This window comes from Panthera leo, chromosome C1 (assembly GCF_018350215.1).
Source record: "Panthera leo isolate Ple1 chromosome C1, P.leo_Ple1_pat1.1, whole genome shotgun sequence".
Classification (NCBI taxonomy): Eukaryota; Metazoa; Chordata; class Mammalia; order Carnivora; family Felidae; genus Panthera; species Panthera leo.
Genome location: NC_056686.1, coordinates 71998707 through 72020021, shown reverse-complemented (window position 1 = coordinate 72020021; position 21315 = coordinate 71998707). Strand labels below are relative to the sequence as shown.

At 36.2% G+C, this 21315-nt stretch overlaps 1 protein-coding gene across 1 annotated transcript in view; it reads left to right on the top strand.

Moving 5' to 3' along the window:
• Window positions 1–21315, top strand: part of COL24A1 (collagen type XXIV alpha 1 chain) — a 404395-nt gene that overhangs the window by 227732 nt on the left and 155348 nt on the right. Inside the window, exons 25-28 of the mRNA XM_042952735.1 lie at window positions 10584–10637; window positions 15318–15371; window positions 17047–17100; window positions 18396–18449. Of these exons, the coding sequence (XP_042808669.1) occupies window positions 10584–10637; window positions 15318–15371; window positions 17047–17100; window positions 18396–18449 (216 nt within the window). The remainder of the gene's footprint in view (window positions 1–10583; window positions 10638–15317; window positions 15372–17046; window positions 17101–18395; window positions 18450–21315) is intronic.

Sequence of the window (21315 nt, the reverse complement as noted above, 5' to 3'; positions counted from 1 at the left end):
AAAACTTTCATCCCCTATCTATCAAGACAAGATTTATCACTCAGCACAAAAGGAAAGGGATGAACATCTCACTCCAGTTACTGTCTCAGAGTGTCTCCCTCAGTTGCATATGGGATACATTCCAAATACTGTTTTCTTATTCTTTGGACTTGCAAGCCAATCCCCAGAAACCATATATATGTAAAGAACAATTTCCTCCCTTTTATTTAAACAACATTAAGCATTCAGTTTATCGTAAGGATGATAACAGTCATTACCCAAGCATTAAAAGTAGGCTCAACATCACTCATCACTCATCATCAGGGAAATACAAATCAAACCATGATGAAATATCACCTCACACCTGTCAGAATGGCTAAAATTAACAGCACAAGAAACAACAGGTGTTGGCAAGAATGTAGAGAAAGGGGAAGCCCTCTTGCACAGTTGTGGAATGCAAACCGGTACAGCCACTCTGGAGAACAGTATGGAGTTTCCTCAAAAAACTTAAAATAAAAGTACCTAATGACTCAGCAGTTGCACTATTAGGTATTACCCAAAGAATACAAAAATAGAGATTTGAAGGGGTACATGCACCTCGATGTTTATAGCAGCATTATCAACAATAGCCAAACTATAGTGAGAACCCAAATGTCCATTGACCGATGCATGGGTAAAGAAGATGTGGCATATATGTACAATGGAATATTACTTGACCATCAAAAAAGAATGAAATCTTGCCATTTGCAATGATGTGAATGGAGCTAAAGTGTATTATGCTAAGGGAAATAAGTCAGTCAGAAAAAGACAGACATCATAAAATTTCACTCATGTGGGAGGGAAATGAGTGGAAGGAAGATGGGCTAGATGGGTGATGGTTATTAGGGAGGATGCTTGTTGTGATGAGCACTGGGTATTGTATGTAAGTGACGAATCATTGAATTCTACTCTTGAAACCAGAATTGCACTGTATGTTAACTAACTAAAACTTAAAGTTAAAAAAATTATGAAACAATAAAAGTAGGCTTAAGGTGTGTACCTTATAGCTACACTACTAACACATATCTTGTCAAAGGAAAGAGTTAAAAAGGAAATCTGCCTTTACTGATTCAGACATACTCTTAGTTATTTCTAATCTTTTCATGAATAAAGGTCAGTATTATAGACCAACAATAGTCATGTATTTAGCATACTTTCAGTGCCTATGTGTGGACTCACTGATACTTTGCAGTAATTCCATGGCCCTCAGTGGATTGAGACTTATATTTAGGGAAACCTGTGAACACAAGTTGGATATTCCACAAGCAGACTGCTGCAATGACATTTTGCTGCAGGGTATTTATTAGTAACACTTGAGGAGAGAGGAAGAGGATGTAAGACTGAATAGATGGAGAAGTCAAATTGATGGGGTCCTACTTAAATTTCAGCCATCCCTACAGAAAACTCTGGATCTTTCATAACCTATCATGTTGGGCTGAATGGCTGGGCTTTTGTACTCTAAGTACTCTAACTCATAGTATAAGGGCCACCATGGGACGGGTGTGTGGTCAAGAAGGCCCTCTGAAGCTGATGACAGCTTGAGCAGTACCTTCTTCCTTGATGGAGTATCTGGGTGGCCCATATTGATGTTCACCACAGTGCACTCCTTGTGTTACTTGGATTGATTTCATATCCTTTCAGGTAGATGCTCCTCTAGGATTCTGCTGGGTTATCTTCCTGAAGGAAAACTTAGAAAAGGAGTGAGAGGTACAAATTATAGCCCCTACTGCATCTAGTATTAGGACCACAAATGATATCAATCTTCCCCCTCTTTCTGATGATCAGGGTAAATTAACTATACCACAATGGTGACTTTTCCTTGCTTTCTGGTGCTCAGATACAGAGAACTTGAAGTGCTCAAGGGGCAGACAAACCTTGCAGTTCAATGGAGCTTTTACTGTATCATCTGATAAAAATATGTCCTCTTTGGGCACTAGGACCTCTATTCCAGCAGAGCTTACATTTTGTGGGATGGAAAGTACAGGCAGAGATGTTGGGGGTGGTAGTAAGTAGGATTAATTCTGCTTTCACCCCTTGGTTCCAAGACAAATGAATATTTCCTGTTTGAGACCCAGTACCACATAACTGTCTTTGATTCAGTGTATATACTTTTTCATCCTTTGAGTGATGCTTTATCATTAAAAGGTGTCACCTCCTAGTTGGCACTTTAACTGCTCCTTTAGCAGGCTATTCCAATGCTCTGTCAGATTGGAAGCTTCTTGTAGTCATGTGATATAACTATTAAATCCCATGAACATAGGCCCACTGTCAGAACTTTTTTGCTATAAAGTGGGTGTCGTGCTCTGACACAATTTTGGCGGGGGTCTTGTAAGACAGATATTTTGTAAGATATCAGATACCGCTGCTACTTGAGGCCTGAGGGTAGGAAAGCAACCTACTCCCAGAGTATGTCATTTCTGTTAGAATAAATCGTTGACCTTTCCCAAGTGAACTTGCCCCCAAAGTAGCTGATTGTTCTCCTCAAAGAATGGCATCATTTCATAGACACAGTGTTGTTCTTTGTTGTTTGCAGTGCGACTATTCAGTGGCAGCAGTAATTAATTTAGCCTTGTTAAATGGGAACCCATGATGTCAGGCTCATGCATACACTTTCCATCTCTCCCACCATGCCCATTTCATTCATATGCCCATTATCCAGCACTGTGATGACTAATGACCAAGACTTGCTGATGTCAACTTTCCAAATCATTCTGTATCCTTCCAGTAATTCTTCCATGTTTGACCTTCTCTAGTAGGCATTAACATTTGATACAAATGTTTTGTCTAATGTGCCCATCTAAACACCTCATTCTCAAATCTTATTCCCAGTGTTAGTCTCCTTCCTTTCAAGTGCCTAACCCACCAGCTGGGTCACTCACAAATACCCACTAGTCTGTATATATTCTAACCTGAAGCCACTTCTCCTTCCCACAAGGTGGATGGTCTGGGGCACTCCCAGAAATTCTGCTCATTACAAATATTCCACTGTCATTGCCTTTTAAGACACTTTCAACTGAAGCTATAGTGCATCTTCTATCTGTTTTTGGTTCTCAACTACATAGTATCTTAGTTCAGACTGCTATAAGGAAATACCACAGTCTGGGTGGCTTAAACAACAAACGTGTTTCTCACACTTCTGGAGGTTGGGAAGTCCAACATCAAGGCACTGACCAGATCCAGTGATTGGTAAAGGCCCTCTTCCTGGTTTGCAGATGGCTGTCTTTTCAGTATGTCCACACATGGTATAGAGAAAAAGGGCTAGTTCTCTTCTTCTTATAAGGACTTTCATCCCATCCCAGAAGCTCCACTATCATCACCTAATTACCTCCCAAGAGCCCTACCTCCAAATACCATCCCAATGGAGCTTTAACATATGAATTTTGAGGGGACACAAGCATTCATTCCATAGCATTAAGATTACCCATCCATAAACCAAGTTTGGACTTTTTCCTTCTCAAGCAGCTGGACATAAGGGTTCTCCTAGATAGCCAAAGGTGTCTGCTGAAAAGGAGTTTGGGGATCTAGACCACTTCTTCATTCAGTTCGCCTGTACCTCTGTTGTGCTCATGTTCCATCCCACAATGCACTGGAACCATTTATCTTCTGTCTGATACGACAGCTTAAGACAGATCCAGATGCATGGTCATTTGGTCCCATGGTTAGGTGCTCAGTCTCTACCCCAGCCTGGTAGCACGCTAGAATTTGATTTTCAAAACACAAATAATTCTCTGTTGCAAATGGCATGGCCTTGCCTCAAAACCCAAGGAGCCTGTTATGTCCTTCCTATCACAGCTTGCTGTGAGCTCTACATGGCTTCCTTTCCCACCTCTAATGTTTCTAAAACCATAGGGTCTGCCCAGTCATATGGCCCAAGTGGCAAAGCTGCTTACCTCAAAGCTTAGACCCACTACAGGACTTTTCACAATCTCTTGAGGTACGTGCAAGGGTATTAAATCCTATATCGTTGAAGAGTGCTCTCAAACTAATAAACTCTTTCATACCTATTTTTTGTTATATTTATGCTTTTTTATATTATGTCATGGCTCCCTTGATTAAGTACCTCTAAAATTGGGTTCCCACATACTCTCCCAGCTCCTACCAGTATACATTGGCTGGATCTTTCATTTTTTTGCGTATGGTCTGTTCCTCCTATATCAGACATGGCAAGCTCCAGATGGATTACACTGTGACTTACCCCTAGTTATTGGCATAATGGCCAAAAGAGGATGTATAGACAAAGCCTAATTGGGGTACACATTTTCTGTAGGAGAGACTACTAGCATTAAGAAGTAGGCCACTTCTGTAAGCTCATAGAGTTCGAAGGAGTCTGGTGATTCAAAATCTTCAGGGACCTCTATACAGGTGTCCCTATGACAAGTGTCAGGATCCCATTTTTTTTCCCCAGCCAAGGCCCTGACCTTGTTCTAATAGGCTTGTCTTGGTTAGAGATTTTACTTTCCCTAGAGTTTGATCATTCTGTTAAATCCTAGGCTTTTACTCAGTTTCTCTGTCCTTCCACTGGAGGAAATAAGAGTCCAAACAACCCTTTAGGGAGCTCTGGGGCATATATGGCCCATCAGAGTAATCCCATATTAGGCAAAAATGGACATGCCTTCATACTCTCACTTTAGTCTTTGGATGTAGGCCTCTCTGCTGAAGCCTAGACTTTGAAGAAGTTGATTACAGCAGCAAGATCTTCTTAAAGGGCTGTGTGGGCAGCTCATCTCTATTTCCATCACTACTGCTCTATCTAATTTGTTTAGTCATTCACTCAATACATATTTATTAATTATCTTCTATATTCCAAGGAGTGTGCTAGGTATAAGGGACACAGTATTAGATAAGGCATTATCCTTGCCTTGTAGAGCAATGCAGACTAATGAACGTATAGAGCACACAGACAAATGAACTTGAGGTTACAGACAGCTTCCTGAATGGTAAAGGATGAGGCAAATGAGCTAAAGTAGCTTATTCCAAGTCACAGTGTCAAATAACTATCTCCTTAGCTTATAGATTTCATTTGAAAATAGGGGTGAAGTGATCCAAAGGTTAGTTTTTTAGGAACAGTGACGTGTTTCCAAACAAACAGAAAAGGTTCATTCATGTTTATCAGGTCATAAAATTACTCCTAAATGAAACGTCCTGAAGAAACATTATAGAGAAAAAAAATAGACAATATCCTCCTTTTGACCATATACTTTCCATGTATAGTCAACTCCATAAGTTTTCTTTTTTTCATCCTGTTTTCTAAATGTTATTGTTCTTGGCCTTTCCTTTTCTCAGTCCACGTACTCACTTTGGTGACTTATCTACTCTCCAGGTCTTTACTGTCTATTTGCTGATTATTCACAAATAATAATAATAATAATAATAATAGTAAATAAAATAAATAAAAATAATAATTATCCTTAGCTCTAGACTTGCATACTTCATTGTGCAGTGAATATTCCTATCAGAATGTCCAGTATATATCTCCTATTCATCGTATCTGAAAAGGAATTCCTCTTTCTTATCCAGATAGATTATACACACTTTATTTCCACTTTTCTATAAATTCCCCATATCTGTCCAGGCTGACAACAGTCTGTATTTTCATTGTTTTGGACAAATATGTGAAGGTATGAGAATTTAAAATGGAGAAATAAATATTAGATATAGAAGTACATTTTCCCACGTAGTGCTTAAAGTTGTCATTTTCATATCTGACCAGTCTTCAGTTTCTCCTACCCTGGAAATTTTGTACTAGAGTGCATCATGTAAGATTACCAATTTTTAAGGTAAAAATAAAATATCAGCAATTTCATATAGTACAACTGAGTACTACTTTTTTGTGGTACGATGACTTCTAAATTTTTTATTTTTAAACAGAGAGTACACACCAATGCAAACATTGAAGCTAATATGTTTCTAAAATGAAACAGAGCTATATCATAGAGAATTTGTCTTATATATAACATTTTCAAGTGAATTTAAAGAGCTTTGGGGCTGAGATTTTTTTTTTATCTTGCAAATGCAATCCTTTCCACATTGAAAATTTGAAACAATGTAGACAAGTCCTAAACTACTGTTAAGGCGCAATTATTAAGTCTAAGAACTTCGTACAAAATTTTTTTTAACATTTTAGTTTCAACTAGGAAATGCTCTAATTTTATATGTCTTTAGTGAACAAGTAGGATGTGGTTACTTTAAAAAATGACACTAGTGTATTTTAGAGTTTCTACTGACTTTTGGAAAAAAATAATAACTTCTTTTCAGTTCGAACAAGTGATTTATTGCACACGAGGCTTTTTGGCCTTTTGAATTTCCGCTTTAGCTAACAAAATCTTTAAATAGACTATTATGTATCCTATTTTATAAGAAGTGAAGTGTTTTCAGTTTGTATAGAGCTGTCCAGCTCTTGACACGCAGCATGTTTTGGTTCTAGGCTTTGTTATTTTCTTTAATGTGTGTAAGATGTGGAATCAGTGTTTTGAAACTTTTTAATGAAAATTCTTGGCCAAAAAGGTATAAATTGCTGATAATTCTTATAAATGAAGGCTATGGCTTCAGTTACTTGTTTGTAGTTCCCTTAAATATCCAAGAGAAATGATTTGGGCTCTGTGGGCTCTACAGTATCTGTCACAACTACTCTGCCTTTGCAGAGCAAATGTGGCCATAGAACATAGGTTAATAATGGACATTGCTGTGTTTCAGTAAAACTTATTTACAAAAAGAGGTAGCCAGTCTTTGGAGTCACTTTGCTGACTACTACTTTATCTTAAATTCTATATACTTTATCTTCTTGTAATATTTTTACTATATACTTTGTATTTTAGTTATTAGCCCTTTCTAAATTGACTAGTATAGTGTCTTATACTTGGTAGATAATAAATAACTAATGAAATAAGAATGAAATTTTATACATTTCATCTTTGGGAAAATGTACATCATTCCGACAACACTAATTTAGAATTTTTTTTCTCCAGAAGTGTATAGCTTGAAAATAGATATAAGAAACTAAAGAGGGAATCCTGGGTGGCTTAGTCAGTTAAGCATCCTATTCTTGATTTCGGCTCAGGCCGTGATCTCAGTGTTGTGAGATAGAGCCCCAAGTCAGGCTCCGTGTGGAGCATGGAGCCTGCTTAAGATTCTCTGTCTTTGTGTGGAGGTTCCTCAAAAAATTCAAAATAGCACTACCCTGTGACCCAGCAACAGCACTACTAGGAGTTTACCCAAGCAATACAGGAGTGCTGGTGCATAGGGAACGTGTACCCCAATGTTTATAGCAGTGCTTTCAACAATAGCCAAATTATGGAAAGAGCCTAAGCATCCATCAGCTGACGAATGGATAGAGAAGATGTGGTTTATATATAAGGGAATGCTACTTGCCAGTGAGAAAGAATGAAATCATGCCATTCGCAGCAATGTGGATAGAACTGGAGGGTATTATGCTAAGTGAAATAAGTCTGTCAGAGAAAGATGTCATATGTTTTCACTCATATTCAGATCTTGAGAAATTTAACAGAAGGCCATGGGGGAAGGGAAGGGGAAAAGAAGAGTTACAAACAGAGAGGGAGGGAGGCAAACCATAAGAGACTCTTAAATACAGAGAACAAACTGAGGGATGATGGGGGGTGGGAGAAAGGGAAAAATGGGTGATGGACATTGAGGAGGACACTGTTGGGATGAACACTGGGTGTTGTATGTAAGCCAATTTGACAATAAATTATATTAAAAAAATTCTCTCTCTCTTTCTCCCTCTGCCACTACCCTACTCATTCTCTCTCTCTGTCTCTCTCTCATACTCTCAAAATAAATAAACATTTATTTTAAAAAAAACTAAAGAAAACTAGTGGGAAGAATCAGAGTTTTTTTTTTTAATTTTTTAAAAGTTTATTTATTTATTTTGAAAGAGAGTGAGAGAGAAAGGTAACTGGGGAGGGGCAGAGAGAAAGGGAGAGAGAATCCCAAGCAGGCTCCACACTGTCAGCACAGAGCCTGACACAGCGCAGAGCCACGAAATGCGAGATCATGACCTGAGTTGAGATCAAGAGTTGGATGCTTAACTGAGTGAGCCACCCAGGCACGTCAAGACTCAAAGTCTTAATAAATTATTTATGTTCTCCTAATGTACGTTTCATTAAAGATTCCCTGTGGACAAGGATGTAAGTCTTTGAACTGCCTATTTTCCAATGAGAACCTAACTCTTCCAAGTATGCCCTTTTGATGGACTGCAACTTCTAATACTTAAATCAGGAATTACAAACTCAAATGCCCTACTGGGAGCAGGCAGGTAGTATAAGTAAGTAAAATGGGTCAGGTATAAGAGATAAGAGCAATTGGTATGGACTGTGGTGAACTAAAGAGAGCATCTAAGTAGCAACTGCTACTTAGATCTGTCTAGTATTTGCCTTTGAGAATGCTTGCCTACAAGCAAGCTAGGTCATCTGAAACTAGGAATCTTATAAATCTTTATATATAAAATCTTTTTTATAAAAAATCTCTGGATTTTTAAATCTTAGCACCTAATTCAGTTTCTGTTAATTAATAAGTAAGTGCTGTGAGCTAACCAGAATAGTTCTGTAGGTGATATCTTTCTGGTATACATAGTCAATATTGGGATATGTCAAATGAGCCTACTCCATTCACTCACCTGGGTTATATATATATGTGTGTTAGGAAAAGGTTTTTTTTTTTCCCCAGAATCAATACTAGTCTGTGTTCAGGTTCTGCTAGTTTGTTTACTCTCTCACTAATAGTTATATTTCACTGTTGTGCTCAGATGTGATTAACTGCCCATTGATCTCTGATTATCTCAGAGTGAAAGTGTCAATGCTCTTAAAATTAATAACCATAGAAATAAATTATTAGATCACTTCCAACTGGATATAACCGCTAATATTAGTGTAGTGTTTAAGAATGTAGATCTGTACTGTCCAATAGGTATATGCCAGTCACAAATGTCACTTAACATTTTTCAGTAGCCATATTTAAAAAGATAAAAAGAAGCAGATGAAATTGATTTTAGTAATATTTTATTTAAGCCGGTATCTCTGAAGCATTATCATTTCAATATGTAACCAACTTAAACAATGATTTGAATTTTTCTTTCTTTTTGTAGCAAATCTTCAAAATCTGATATCTTTACATTTACAGCACATGTCAGTTTTGACCAGCTACATTTCAAGTGCTCAATAACCACTTAAACTCATCTTTACTATTTAAACTCATTGACCTCGGCAAGCTATTTAACTCATTGTCTTTTCTGTAGGGGCATCAGGATAATACTATCAAATATGATTGTTGTGAGGATTAAATCAGGCACATAAAAAGTGCTTAACATATGTTAGTATATCCTTGATCACCAGATACATTGACAGGTAGGTAGGTAGGTAGGTCGGTATACACAGGTAAGTGGATAGTTATGTAGGTAGAGAGAGAGAAGAGATTGATATGGATAATGATACAAATATATGTGGATGAAATTATGCCTCATATATTAATTTCAGTTAGCTTCAACACATCAAATTGTTTTTTCATGATTTAGGTGCCTTCTATATACTAATGCATATTATTGTACAATAATCTATTTAAGCAGGGTCTTTGCTTGGTAGCTATTGAAAAAGAAAATGCTTCATACATCTTTAAATAATAGTAGAAAATAACTTCATAACTGAAAACAGGAGAAGGATTATGCTGTTGTTGTAAAACTTGTCCTGTTATTCTTTGTTTTCTATCCTGCTTGAAGTAGAATCCATAAAGACGAGGTGGATGAACACGGAGCCTTGTTCACTCTGAAACAGTATTATGAGTGCTTTCTTTCATCTCTTTCAGCACACTAATTCATTCTTCACTCAAGCGGTTTACTCTGTCTTCTCTTGCCTACTGACCTCTTCTTATTCTTCAGCTTTCAGATTAGATGTCAAACTTGAGGTTTACCCTGACCATCTTTCCATAGGTCTTCTCTTTCACTCTCTGCCTGGGCATCATAGTTGTTTCCTTTATGAGCCAATATGATGATTTGTAATTATTCATTTTTTAATTTAATTGTTTTTGTCTCTGTATAAGACTCTTTTGCCTTATGAGGGCAGGGCCTAGGTCTGCTAATGAAATTTCAGCAAAGCAATGTAGTACCTGGCACAGAGCAGGCACAAAATATTTCTTGAGTGACAGTGAATTAATGAATGGGCATGTCGTGGTATTAGAAGCTTTCAAAGAAGTCACAGAAAGGATTTCTTCAGCTGATATACTCATATCAAGAAGCTATGGAAAAACCGCAACTTTTTATAACATCCACTGGGTTATAAACTCCACAAGGGCAGGAACTGTGTTTGGATTTGAAACAGTGCCTCCCAGCACAGGCCTGCCACCCCTTAGACATTCATATATATTTGTTGATTGAGTGAATAGATTAATTTTGGATGTGAAGTCATAGGTTGGACATCTATACTAGGAAGAATTTCATTCTAATATAAAATTTAGGATAAGTTAGAAGGAAACATATTGATTACAGGTGATTTAAAACCAAGATGCTGTAATAGCAATGCAATAAATGTGTATTTTCTGTTACATTTTTTTCCTAAAAGGGACCTGTCGGTTTACCTGGAGAGGTTGGGGTTACTGGAAGCATTGGTGAAAAGGTAATTTCATTCATTTTTTTTTAAGTAGTAAGAATGCCAGGCTAAACTAAAAGGAGGTATTTGGTATTTGGTATTTTATGTTATTAATTAGAAATCACTCATAACTTAAAATACATCACCTGTCCTGAATATCTTAAGTATATTGAATATAGCTCATAGCATGTATGTTTCTAATTTTTAAAGGGCAGAGTACTCTTTAGGTTGTGATACTGTGCTCTGAAGAGAAAAGATGAAACTGATGGTCTAGATTTATGATTAGACCATATTTAAATCTGCTTTATCAGAGCAAGCCCCCTAAAGGAAGCCGTTTTGAAAGAGAATAAGTAATCACTACCTGCTCCAAGTCTCAGTCACAATCTCTTGCTGTCCACTTGGAATGCAGTATGCATTTATTCATGGATATTCCTGGCTATTGGAATGGAAATTGTAATTGGCTTAAAGATTACCTAAAATCATTACTTGGGAGTGATTTTCCATGTTGAGTTTCAAATTTAGGGAAGCTTTTTTTTTTTTTTAATAAAAAGTAATTCTTTACTTGAAACCTCCAAGGGCATTTAAAATTTCTTTTATGGAATCTTATAATGGACTAGTAGGTAATAACCCAAAAACTTTGACTCTTTGACTAAAACCTAACTTGCTGAATATAATTTGTAAACGTGATGGTCTAGTGCAATTACTACATGAGGGTACTTTGTGAACAATTAAGTGGAACCAGGACTAGAACTAAATTAAATAATATTCCAGTTATTTCCATCTGAATTTTTTTAGGTTCAACAAAGAATATATTTTCACCCTATCCACTGAATATTTCTTATATATTAGCTTACAAGTAAGTAAGTAGTTTATCTGGCACAACATTTAAGGCAGACAGTATCATGGATACAGAAACAATAGCAGTTCCTTAGCTTTCCTTTCTTAGAAGTATTTGAAACCAGTGGCTACTCCTTCCTTTTTTTTTTTTTTCTTTTCAAGTTTTTATTTCAATTCTAGTTAGTTAACATACAGTGCAGTATTGGTTTCAGAAATAGAATTCAGTGATTCATCACTCACATACAACACCTAATGCTCCTCACAAGCGCCCTCCTTAATAACCATTACCCATCTAGCTCATCTTCTACCCACCTCTGTCCATCAACCCTCAGTTTGTTCTCAATTGTTGAGTCTCTTATGGTTTGTTTCCCTCTCTCTTTTATTTTCCCTTCCCATATGTCCATCAGTTTTATTTCTTTAATTACACATGTAAGTGAAATCGTATGGCATTTTTCTTTCTCTGACTTACTTCACTTAGCATAATACACTCTAGTTCCATCCACATTGCTGCAAATGGAAAGATTTCATTCTTTTTGATGTTCTTTATTCGTCAGTCATTGGGTGGATGGACATTTAGGCTTTTTTCATAGTTTGACTATTGTTGATAAATGCTGCTATAAACATCGATGTGCATGTATCCCTTCCAATCTGTATCTTTATATCCTTTGGGTAAATACCTAATAATGCAATTGCTGAGTCCTCAGGTAGTTCTATTTTTAGGTTTTTAAGGAACCTCCATGCTATTCTCCAGAGTGGCTGCACCAGTTTGCATTCCACCAGCTGTGCAAGAGGGTTCCCCTTTCTCTGCATCCTCACCAACATCTGTTGTTTCTTGTTAATTTTATCCATTTGAGAGATGTGAGATGGTATCTCATTGTGGTTTTGATTTGCATTTCCCTGATGATAAGTGATGTTGAGCATCTTTTCATATGTCTGTTAGCCATCTGGACATCTACTTTGGAAAAATATCTATTCTTATCTTCTGCCCATTTCTTAACTGGATTATTTGTTTTTTGGGCATTAAGTTTGATAAGTTCTTTATAGATTTTGGAAACTAATCCTTTATCAGATATGTCAGTTGCGAATATCTTCTCCCATTCTGTAGGCTGCCTTTTAGTTTTGTTGATTGTTTCCCTTGCTGTACAGAAGCTTTTGTATATTGAGGAAGTCCCAATAGTTCATGTTTGCTTTTGTTTCCCTTGCCTCCAGCAACACGTCTACTAAGAAGTCACTGTGGCTGAGGTCAAAGAGGTTTCTGTCTGTGTTCTCCTCTAGGATTTTGATTGTTTCCAGTCTCACATTTAGGTCTTTCATCCATTTTGAATTTATTTTTGCGTATGGTGTAAGAAAGTGGTCCAGTTTTATTCTTCTGCATGTTGCTGTTCAGTGTTCCCAACACCATTTGTTGAAGAGACTTTTTTCCATTGGATATTCATTCCTGCTTTGTTAAAGATTGGTTACTTATGTAGTTGTGGGTCCATTTCTGGCTTTTCTATTGTGTTCCATTGATCTATGTGTCTATTTTTGTGACAGTACCATACTGTCTTGATCACTACAGCTTTGTAATACAGCTTGAAGTCTGGAATGGTGATGCTTCCAGCTTTGCTTTTCTCTTTCAGGGTTGCTTTAGCGATTTGAGGTCTTTTGTGGTTCCATACAAATTTTCAGATTGTTTGTTCTAGCTCTGTGAAAAATGCTATTAGTGTTTTGATTAGGATTGCATTAAATGTATAGATTGCTTTGGGTAGTGTAGACATTTTAACATTGTTTGTTCTTCCAGTCCATGAGCATGGAATGTCTTTCCATATCTTTGTGTCATCTTCATTTTTTTTCATAAGTGTTCTATAGTTTTCACAGTACTATCTTTTACCTTTTTGGTTAGGTTTATTCCTACGTATCTTATTGTTTTTTGGTGTAATTGTAAATGGGATCAATTCCTTGATTTCTTTTTCTGCTGCTTTATTATGGTGTACAGAAATACAACAGATTTCTTTTTTAATTTTATTTTTATTTATTTTGAGAGAGAGAATACACGCATGCATGCAAGTTGGGGAGGGGCAGAGAGAGGGGGAGAAAGAGAATCCCAAGCAGGCTCTGTGTTGTCAGCACTGAGCCTGACATGGGGCTCGATCTCAACAACCATAAAATCAAAACCTGAGCCTAAATCAAGTCAGACACTTAACTGAGTGAAACACCCAGACGCCCCAGGAAATGCAACAGATTTCTGTATGTTGATTTTATATCCTGTGACTTTGCTGAATTTATGTATTAGTTCTAGCGATTTTTTGGTGGAGTCTTTTGGGTTTTCTACAAGAGTATCATGTCTGAAAATAGGGAAAGTTTGACTTCTTCCTTGCAGATTTGGATGCCTTTTATTTCTTTTGTTGTCTGATTACTACGGCTAAGTCTTCTGGTACTGAAATTTTTAAATTAAGTCACAGTCAACATATCTAAAATGTATCAATTTTCCCCCCACATTCAAATCGTCCTCTTCCCAATTATCTCATTTCTATTAGTGCGCCTTATACCTATCTCAATTCTTCCAGTCTTCTGGAATAAAAAGAGTGAAATCCATATTTACTTTCCCTTTTCCTTCATTCTCTATGCCTAATCTTTTAGCATGACTTAGAGTTTTTTCTATATAAGCTTTCTTTTTTTATATATATATAAGCTTTCTTTTCTAACAGTCATTCCAAAGCTATCCCCTCAGACATACTCTTACCATTTTATCTTAAATTTACCTCCTGTCATATTTACCCTGCCCTTCCCTTTAAATCCTCTAATCCATCGCAGGTACTACAAGAGGACTAATTTTGATGGGCATGATGAAACATTTTTAAAAACCATCATTGGCCCCCTATTCCTGACCCTGTTAACTCCTCTACTTTACTGTCAAGGTACTACATAATCTTGGCTCAATCAGTTCATCCAACAAATTTTCTAATATTCTCCAGTATAAACCTTTCTCTCTCCCATCTTGTATATTACATACCTGTTCCAATTCCTATTCTCACTATTTTGTTGCTTTAGAATATCCTCTCCTCTTCCCTCTATTTATTCAAAGCCAAACTATAGGACTGAAATTCTTATCTCCTCCATAAAGTCTTCCCAGATTCCTCTAATCCTTCCTGATTTCTTCTCTTCCTGGACTTAGAATAAGCACCACACAATTTACAATTTAATTGTCCTCTAATTGATCACCTTTGTTAATGTCATGTCTCCAAATACTTGAGAGTAGACTCTAAGTCAAATTTCTGTTAGATCTCTCCAACTCTTGTACATTGAAAGTGCTTAATATATATTTATTGATTTTTGACAATCAATAATAATATGACAAATACAAAATGAGCTAATTTCAAAAAATAAATATTTGTAATATTTTCATTCTTAGTTTCTTCTGTGCAAAGTCAAATCTTCTGCACTAAGATTATGCCAATCTTGGGAATTTTAATGTGAATCAGTTTAATTACTTTAATCTGCTATGGCATGTTTGATTATCCTGATCATACTTAATTGCTCAGGTAGGCTGACAGAACAGAAATAAAATTTTATTCAGTAGTTATAGAGATTAGTTAATTTTGACAATATTTTTGATACTTTTACTACTATTTTATGTCTCAAAATGGTAAGCATTTCTCCTTACAAAGCAACAATACTTTTAGTATTTTATCCCTTGAAATATACCTTAGGGGGATTTTTATTGTATTAAAAGTCTAGCAACTTGAAGGTAAAGTGCAAAATTTGTAAATTAAAAAGTATTGGCAATTAAGGTAAGATATACATGTAAGGTATGATTCTGACAATTTCACTTAGCTCAATCATGACTGGTTAGCTTGCCTCAGTGTTTTTTTTTTTTCTTTGTTTTAAAAGGGAGAACGTGGAAGTCCAGGTCCACAAGGTCCCCAGGGGGAAAAGGGTGTCATGGTAAGAGCTTAGTGATTTGAAATATATATTTCCAAAGAACATAGTAATTCCAGAGGTGGGATTGCCTTGACTGGAATTTAAGTAAGTGAAAATTTCTATTTTATAGCATATTTCCATTAGAATTTTCTTTTCCCTTAAACAGTTTACCTTTCAAATGCTGATTGGCACTAACAAGCATGCAAATCAGATGGCTTGGTCAAGTGAGTCTATCGTTTTAAGAGAAGAATTAAACTGCCATAAATTAGCTGAAATGGATGAAAAAGAAAATTCAATTAGGATTCTACTTTTCTTTCATTACTTATAGTTTATATCACACATATCATCACTGCCACTCGTCTATGAGTTTGTGGTCCTGAAGTAATTCTTTGATATATAAAAGATCAGAATCCGAATTCATCTTACTTTCTTGCACCTTTAAGGTAGTAATAGCTGACAGATGTTATATATAGATTGGTTTTTTTTTTTTTAGTTTATTAAATAGTTTCTAAACATGACAGGAACTAGAACAAAAAAAATTTATAAAAGAATCTTGCTTTCCCAAAATATATCATAATGGATCTGGTGGCACATAATACTGTTTACAAATTTATTTTACCCAAGCTACTCTTTTTAAAAAAAATTTTTTTAATGTTTATTTATTTCTGAGGCAATGCGAGAGACAGAGGGCAAGCAGCGGAGGGGCAGATAGACGGAGACACAGAATCTGAAGCGGGCTCCAGGCTCTGAGCTATCAGCCCAGAGCCAGAGAAGGCGCTTGAACTCACAAACCGTGAGGTCATGACCTGAGCCTAAGTCGAAGTCGAACGCTTAACCAACAGAGCCACTCAGGCACCCCCCTAAGCTATTCTTTAGTTTTAAATTCTGTATTGTCAGCAAAATACTATAAGATTATTTTCTTACCTATGTCCAATTGCTGTCAAGCAAAATATTTAACATACCCATTAGGTTAATCAATTTCAGGGATTATTGCCTACTAAGAAATTCTCTGAATTAGTATTAATATCATAAAAGGTGTGGTACTTCTAAAATTTGACAGGCTACACTATTTCTACACATTCACATTCCTTAATTATAGAATTCCCTGACCTCTGACACTGAAATGGTTTCATGGTCTATATAACATAACATATATCCATTCATAGCATAACAAAACCTACAGAATATAAGATGAATATTCTATTCTCAGTAGGTCATAATATATGATTCTGGTTTGAAAATTTCTTTCCTAGCCACAGTGTTACTAATAAAAGGTTCACAGCTTCCCTGTAAACATTATTTATTTATTTATTTTTTAACGTTTATTTATTTTTGAGAGACAGAGAGAGACAGAACACAAGCAGGGGAGGGTCAGAGAGAGAAACACAGAATCCAAAGCAGGCTCCAGGCTCTGAGCTGTCAGCACAGAGCTTGATGCGGGTCTCGAACCCACAAACTGCAGGATCGTGACCTGAGCCAAAGTTGCCCACTTAACCGACTGAGCCACCCGGGCGCCCAACATTATTTCTATTATCTAACTGTGGAATATTTCCTATGGCCTTTTATATCTTTGATAGGAAAGAGATTTTATTACATTAACACCTTTTATTACTGTTTATAATTTACTGGTTTGTCTTCAATGAAAATGATCAGATAGAACAGTGACTTTATGTTTTTCATATTTTTACTCAAATTTTAGGGATATCCAGGTCCTCCTGGGGATCCAGGACCCATTGGTGCCCTGGGATTACCTGTAAGTACAGAAAAGACTTTATATTCCCTTCTAGGACATCTATTTAAATTTAATTGTATGATTTTAGTTATACTATATTTTTTTGCTTTTATGCAAAATAAGTAATGTATAAATTGATGGAGGCCACTTCTCTCCCCAGTCAAGGCAAAACACCCCAGAATATGTCATGGTATCTCAAACTCCCTTGACTCTACTTGCTATATTATTTATCGCTCACTTTTAATAATTAGGACAATTCTGTAGTCTAAAACAAAAAGAAATTTAAACTTTCTTTTGAATAGCCATGTATAAGAAGACAGCGTCAGTTATCAAGCTTAGAAGTGAGCTTAAATAAACAAATCACAAACAAGTTCCAACATATTTTCCTTAGAAATCTGCAGATATTTTCAAATGACCAGATAAAAGTTGAAGAAAATATACCTTCATTGAACAAATATTGAGTTTTGAAAATACTCCATTTGTGATATAGAGAAAGGTAATAAAATCATATCTGTAAAGAAATAAAGTTTGGCTTATCAAAATTTGACCCTTATCATCAACTTAAATATGAAAAAGATAAGCCTTAACAATCACCTCAACGGAGCTATTATCAGAAACAATTTATGCTGTTTTGTGAAGCTCCTGTTTTAAAGAGAGGCCTGATTTTCCAGTACACTGAGAGACATGTTATTGACTTCTAAAATTAGGAAGATTGGTGTTGATCGGTACAGTTGCCAATCTTTTTACTCACATAAGATAATAAATAAACCTAAGATTCTATAAAAGATCACTGTTTTTACCTACCTAATTTTATATAGATAAATAAATTTTGTTTTCTAATTGAGTCTTTATTGAAGACTATAAAAAATTCATTGTAATTGACTTAGTAATAAGTAACAACTTAATCTTCATTACAGTCTATTTGTGGCATATTAATTTGGTGCATTTTGTGACTTTTCACGGTAACAGGAAAAATATATTTTTATGTGATGGATTATCATAAATGTCTAGAATCATGAGAAAAAAATCCTGCAACAATAGCCATTGCTTTTTTGATGTACCAGCTGACTTCACTGGCTAAATGGGTGTCTCCACTGTCACTCTATATGTGTTCCTCCTGAAAACAACTTAGAATACTGGGAGAGTGGAGAATATTGGGGAGGAAAGTATGGCATTTATTTCAGGATATAAAAAATATAAAGCATATTTTTAAGGAGACTAACCAATTTTATTTTAAGAATTCCCAAGGTCATAACTACTATTTTGATAACATTCCTGTGAATTCTATAACTGATTTTTAAATGTTCAACATGTAGGGTCATGTGGGAGCAAGAGGACCACCTGGAAGTCAAGGTCCTAAAGGACAAAGAGTAAGTTATCTAATGCAGGAAGTACATTAACCTCAAAAAAATGGCTTCATAATTGTGATGCGTTCAGCAAAAATAGCTCCATGTCTTCTAGATTGTGCTTATTGTTTTTTTTTTCCTTATTTTTGTTAAATTAGATGAACTACCTACATTAATTTAAGTGTGACTCATAATCATTTGTACTGATAAAACCACACTTTTCCAGTTTATGTTTTACAAATTTTACTAATTTATATAGAATTCTTCTTTCTTATTCTCAATTTCCAGCTCCACTCTTTGGGAAAATTATAAATGTGAAGATGTTTAAATAAATTATTTTTCTTCTCACAAGAGACTTACATAGTAACATCCTGACAAAATAAGAATGATAGAAAATGGAATGAACACACACAGGATAACTAAGAGTTTGAGTTTGTTCATTGTAAATCAGAAGTGATATAATTGTCATTGTTTAGTAATTAGAAATCTTTCAATCTTTGAGTCTTTTAAACATTAAATCCTTTTTTTAGAAATCAGAACCACAGTATATTGCATGCTTGTCACATGCCAGCCACCTTTACATATATTATTTTACTTAATACTTAAAACTACCCAGAGAAGACGTATAGTCTCAGATATTCTAGCCGAGGAAAACAGAGCTCAGAGACTTTTAAGTATATGGTCTATAGGCACACAGAGAGAAATGACAAAACCAGGATTCAAATCTTAGTGTGTTTACTCCCAAGCAAATGCTTATTAAGGAGTTTTTCTCCCTTGATAAATTTGAATATGTGGGCTTTAAGAATTCTCTTTCTCCCTTGACTTTACCTTGAATTTTAGAGCTAGTGAAGAAAATATTTATAAATTCTAAAAACATGCTGTCCAACTAACAAATTTTGTTAAAAACAAAACAAAAATTGCATTTTCCAGTTGGCAAATGGGAGAAAAGTATTATGAATGCCCAGTTGGAACAGCTTTAGCTTCATGCCCTGTGTTTTAGGTGAAGATTGACGAAAGAGAGCAAATTTATCTTTATTATTATTTCTTTTCTGAAAAACTATTTTTCTTATTGGGTTATAGATTTACAATCTCTATATAATCTTGATGGCCACATCTACTTTAGTCTAAATGGTGTTTAAAATAATAGAATAAAAAATGACAGTAGATGATCTGTACCCACACTATCATGTAGTGGTCTGCACCCTGCCACCATTCAATACTTGGTCGGGTCCAGTGTGTTTATTTGGCTTTGTATTAGCCAGAGTGAGAAAGTTCAACCAGTTTTGTGAGAGTTGAAACGAAGCAGAATACTTTGCTGTGTTTTGCCCTTTGTTAATTAAGTAATTGAGGTCTTATTGATTGTCCAAGTAGAATTCATGTGCCTGAGTAAGATCTCCTCTGAACCACTTGTGTTATCTGCTAATTCGTATGGAAAGTTCATTTGCTCTGTGGTTTTCTGACCTCCCCATGACCCTTGGGTAGATAGTTACCCTTTTCTAGTTTGCCACTTTGTCCTCAACTCTTACCTCCTCAATGGCCTATTTTCTTCTTATCCTCCAAATACATTTACTGATTCTCTCCCAAAATGGCTTCTCACAATTATTTAAAGTTCATTCATTACTTACTAAACAAGGAAATCTTATTTAGAAATAAAGGCTTTGTTGAATAAACACACTTCCTTTGCAGGAGAATATTTCAGGCAATTCATGAACATTGAGAATATAAAAAAAAAAGAACTGAAGACCAGAATATTTGAAAAAGAATGTATTATTAGAAAGTCCCATTCTAGATGTCACCTAGTATCTTCCCGTCCACTCTTTTCTTCTTATCAAACTCTTCTCCACTACGGATGTGATCTCAATATTCTAGGCCCATCTTTCCCAATGTTTTCCATTAGCAAAAAAAAAAAAAGTGTTATGCCCAGAATTCGTGATCCCCAAAGACCACCAAGGAGCCGAGTCCGATGCAAAAGCAAAAGAGCCTTTATTCGAGCTAGCTCAAGTTCAATCCCCTACCTGCACCGACGCAGCGGTGAGATACCGGGGAGAGACAGCGAGTTTCAAAAGCACAAAGGTTTTATTGGGGTCTAGGGGCAGTTGGTGAGGTAATGGCTGTGGCCTCAGCCGATTGGCTGGGGAAGGGTTGGAGTCCTGTTAGCGGGTCGCCGGGGCGTGTTTTGATTGGGAAGTATGAACAGGTGAGCAGGAGGTTACTCAAGGGGAGGAGGCATGGTCAAGGTGGAGGACACAGAACAAGATGGAGTCAGCGTAGGTCTGCCCTTTCAAAAGAAGAAGAAGAAAGGAAAAAAGGAAGGAAGGAAGGAAGGAAGGAAGGAAGGAAGGAAGGAAGGAAGGAAAAGAAAGAGAAAGAAGAAAGAAAGAAAGAAAGAAAGAAAGAAAGAAAGAAAGAAAGAAAGAAAGAAAAAGAAAGAGAGAAAAGAAAGATGACGATATATGTCTAACCCACTGAGATAAATGAAAAAGGTATCTGGCTCAAAGTCCCTGTGCTCCAGCTCTTCTCTGCCATGCCAATGGCTGAGGGGGTTGATCTTCCCAGCACATTTGTAACCCCTTTGTGGCACACAACTGTGTCACAGTACACTGGAGAGGAAGCTGTGCCCAGGCACACTGACACTGAGATCACACAGAGAATTATCATTATGGAACTAGTGCTTATGTGCCCTTACTGTGTTGCCTGTGACTTACACTGTTATCACATGGCCATGTGAACATCATGAATGATAGGACACTCTCTTAATTAGGGGTCTGCCTGCCCATCCGTCTGTCATTCAACTATCTAACATTTACTGATTTCTTACAATTCGTCAAGCATTCTCCTCATACCATGGAGGATCCAGTGTTAACAACGTTTTAGATCTGGACCACATGGA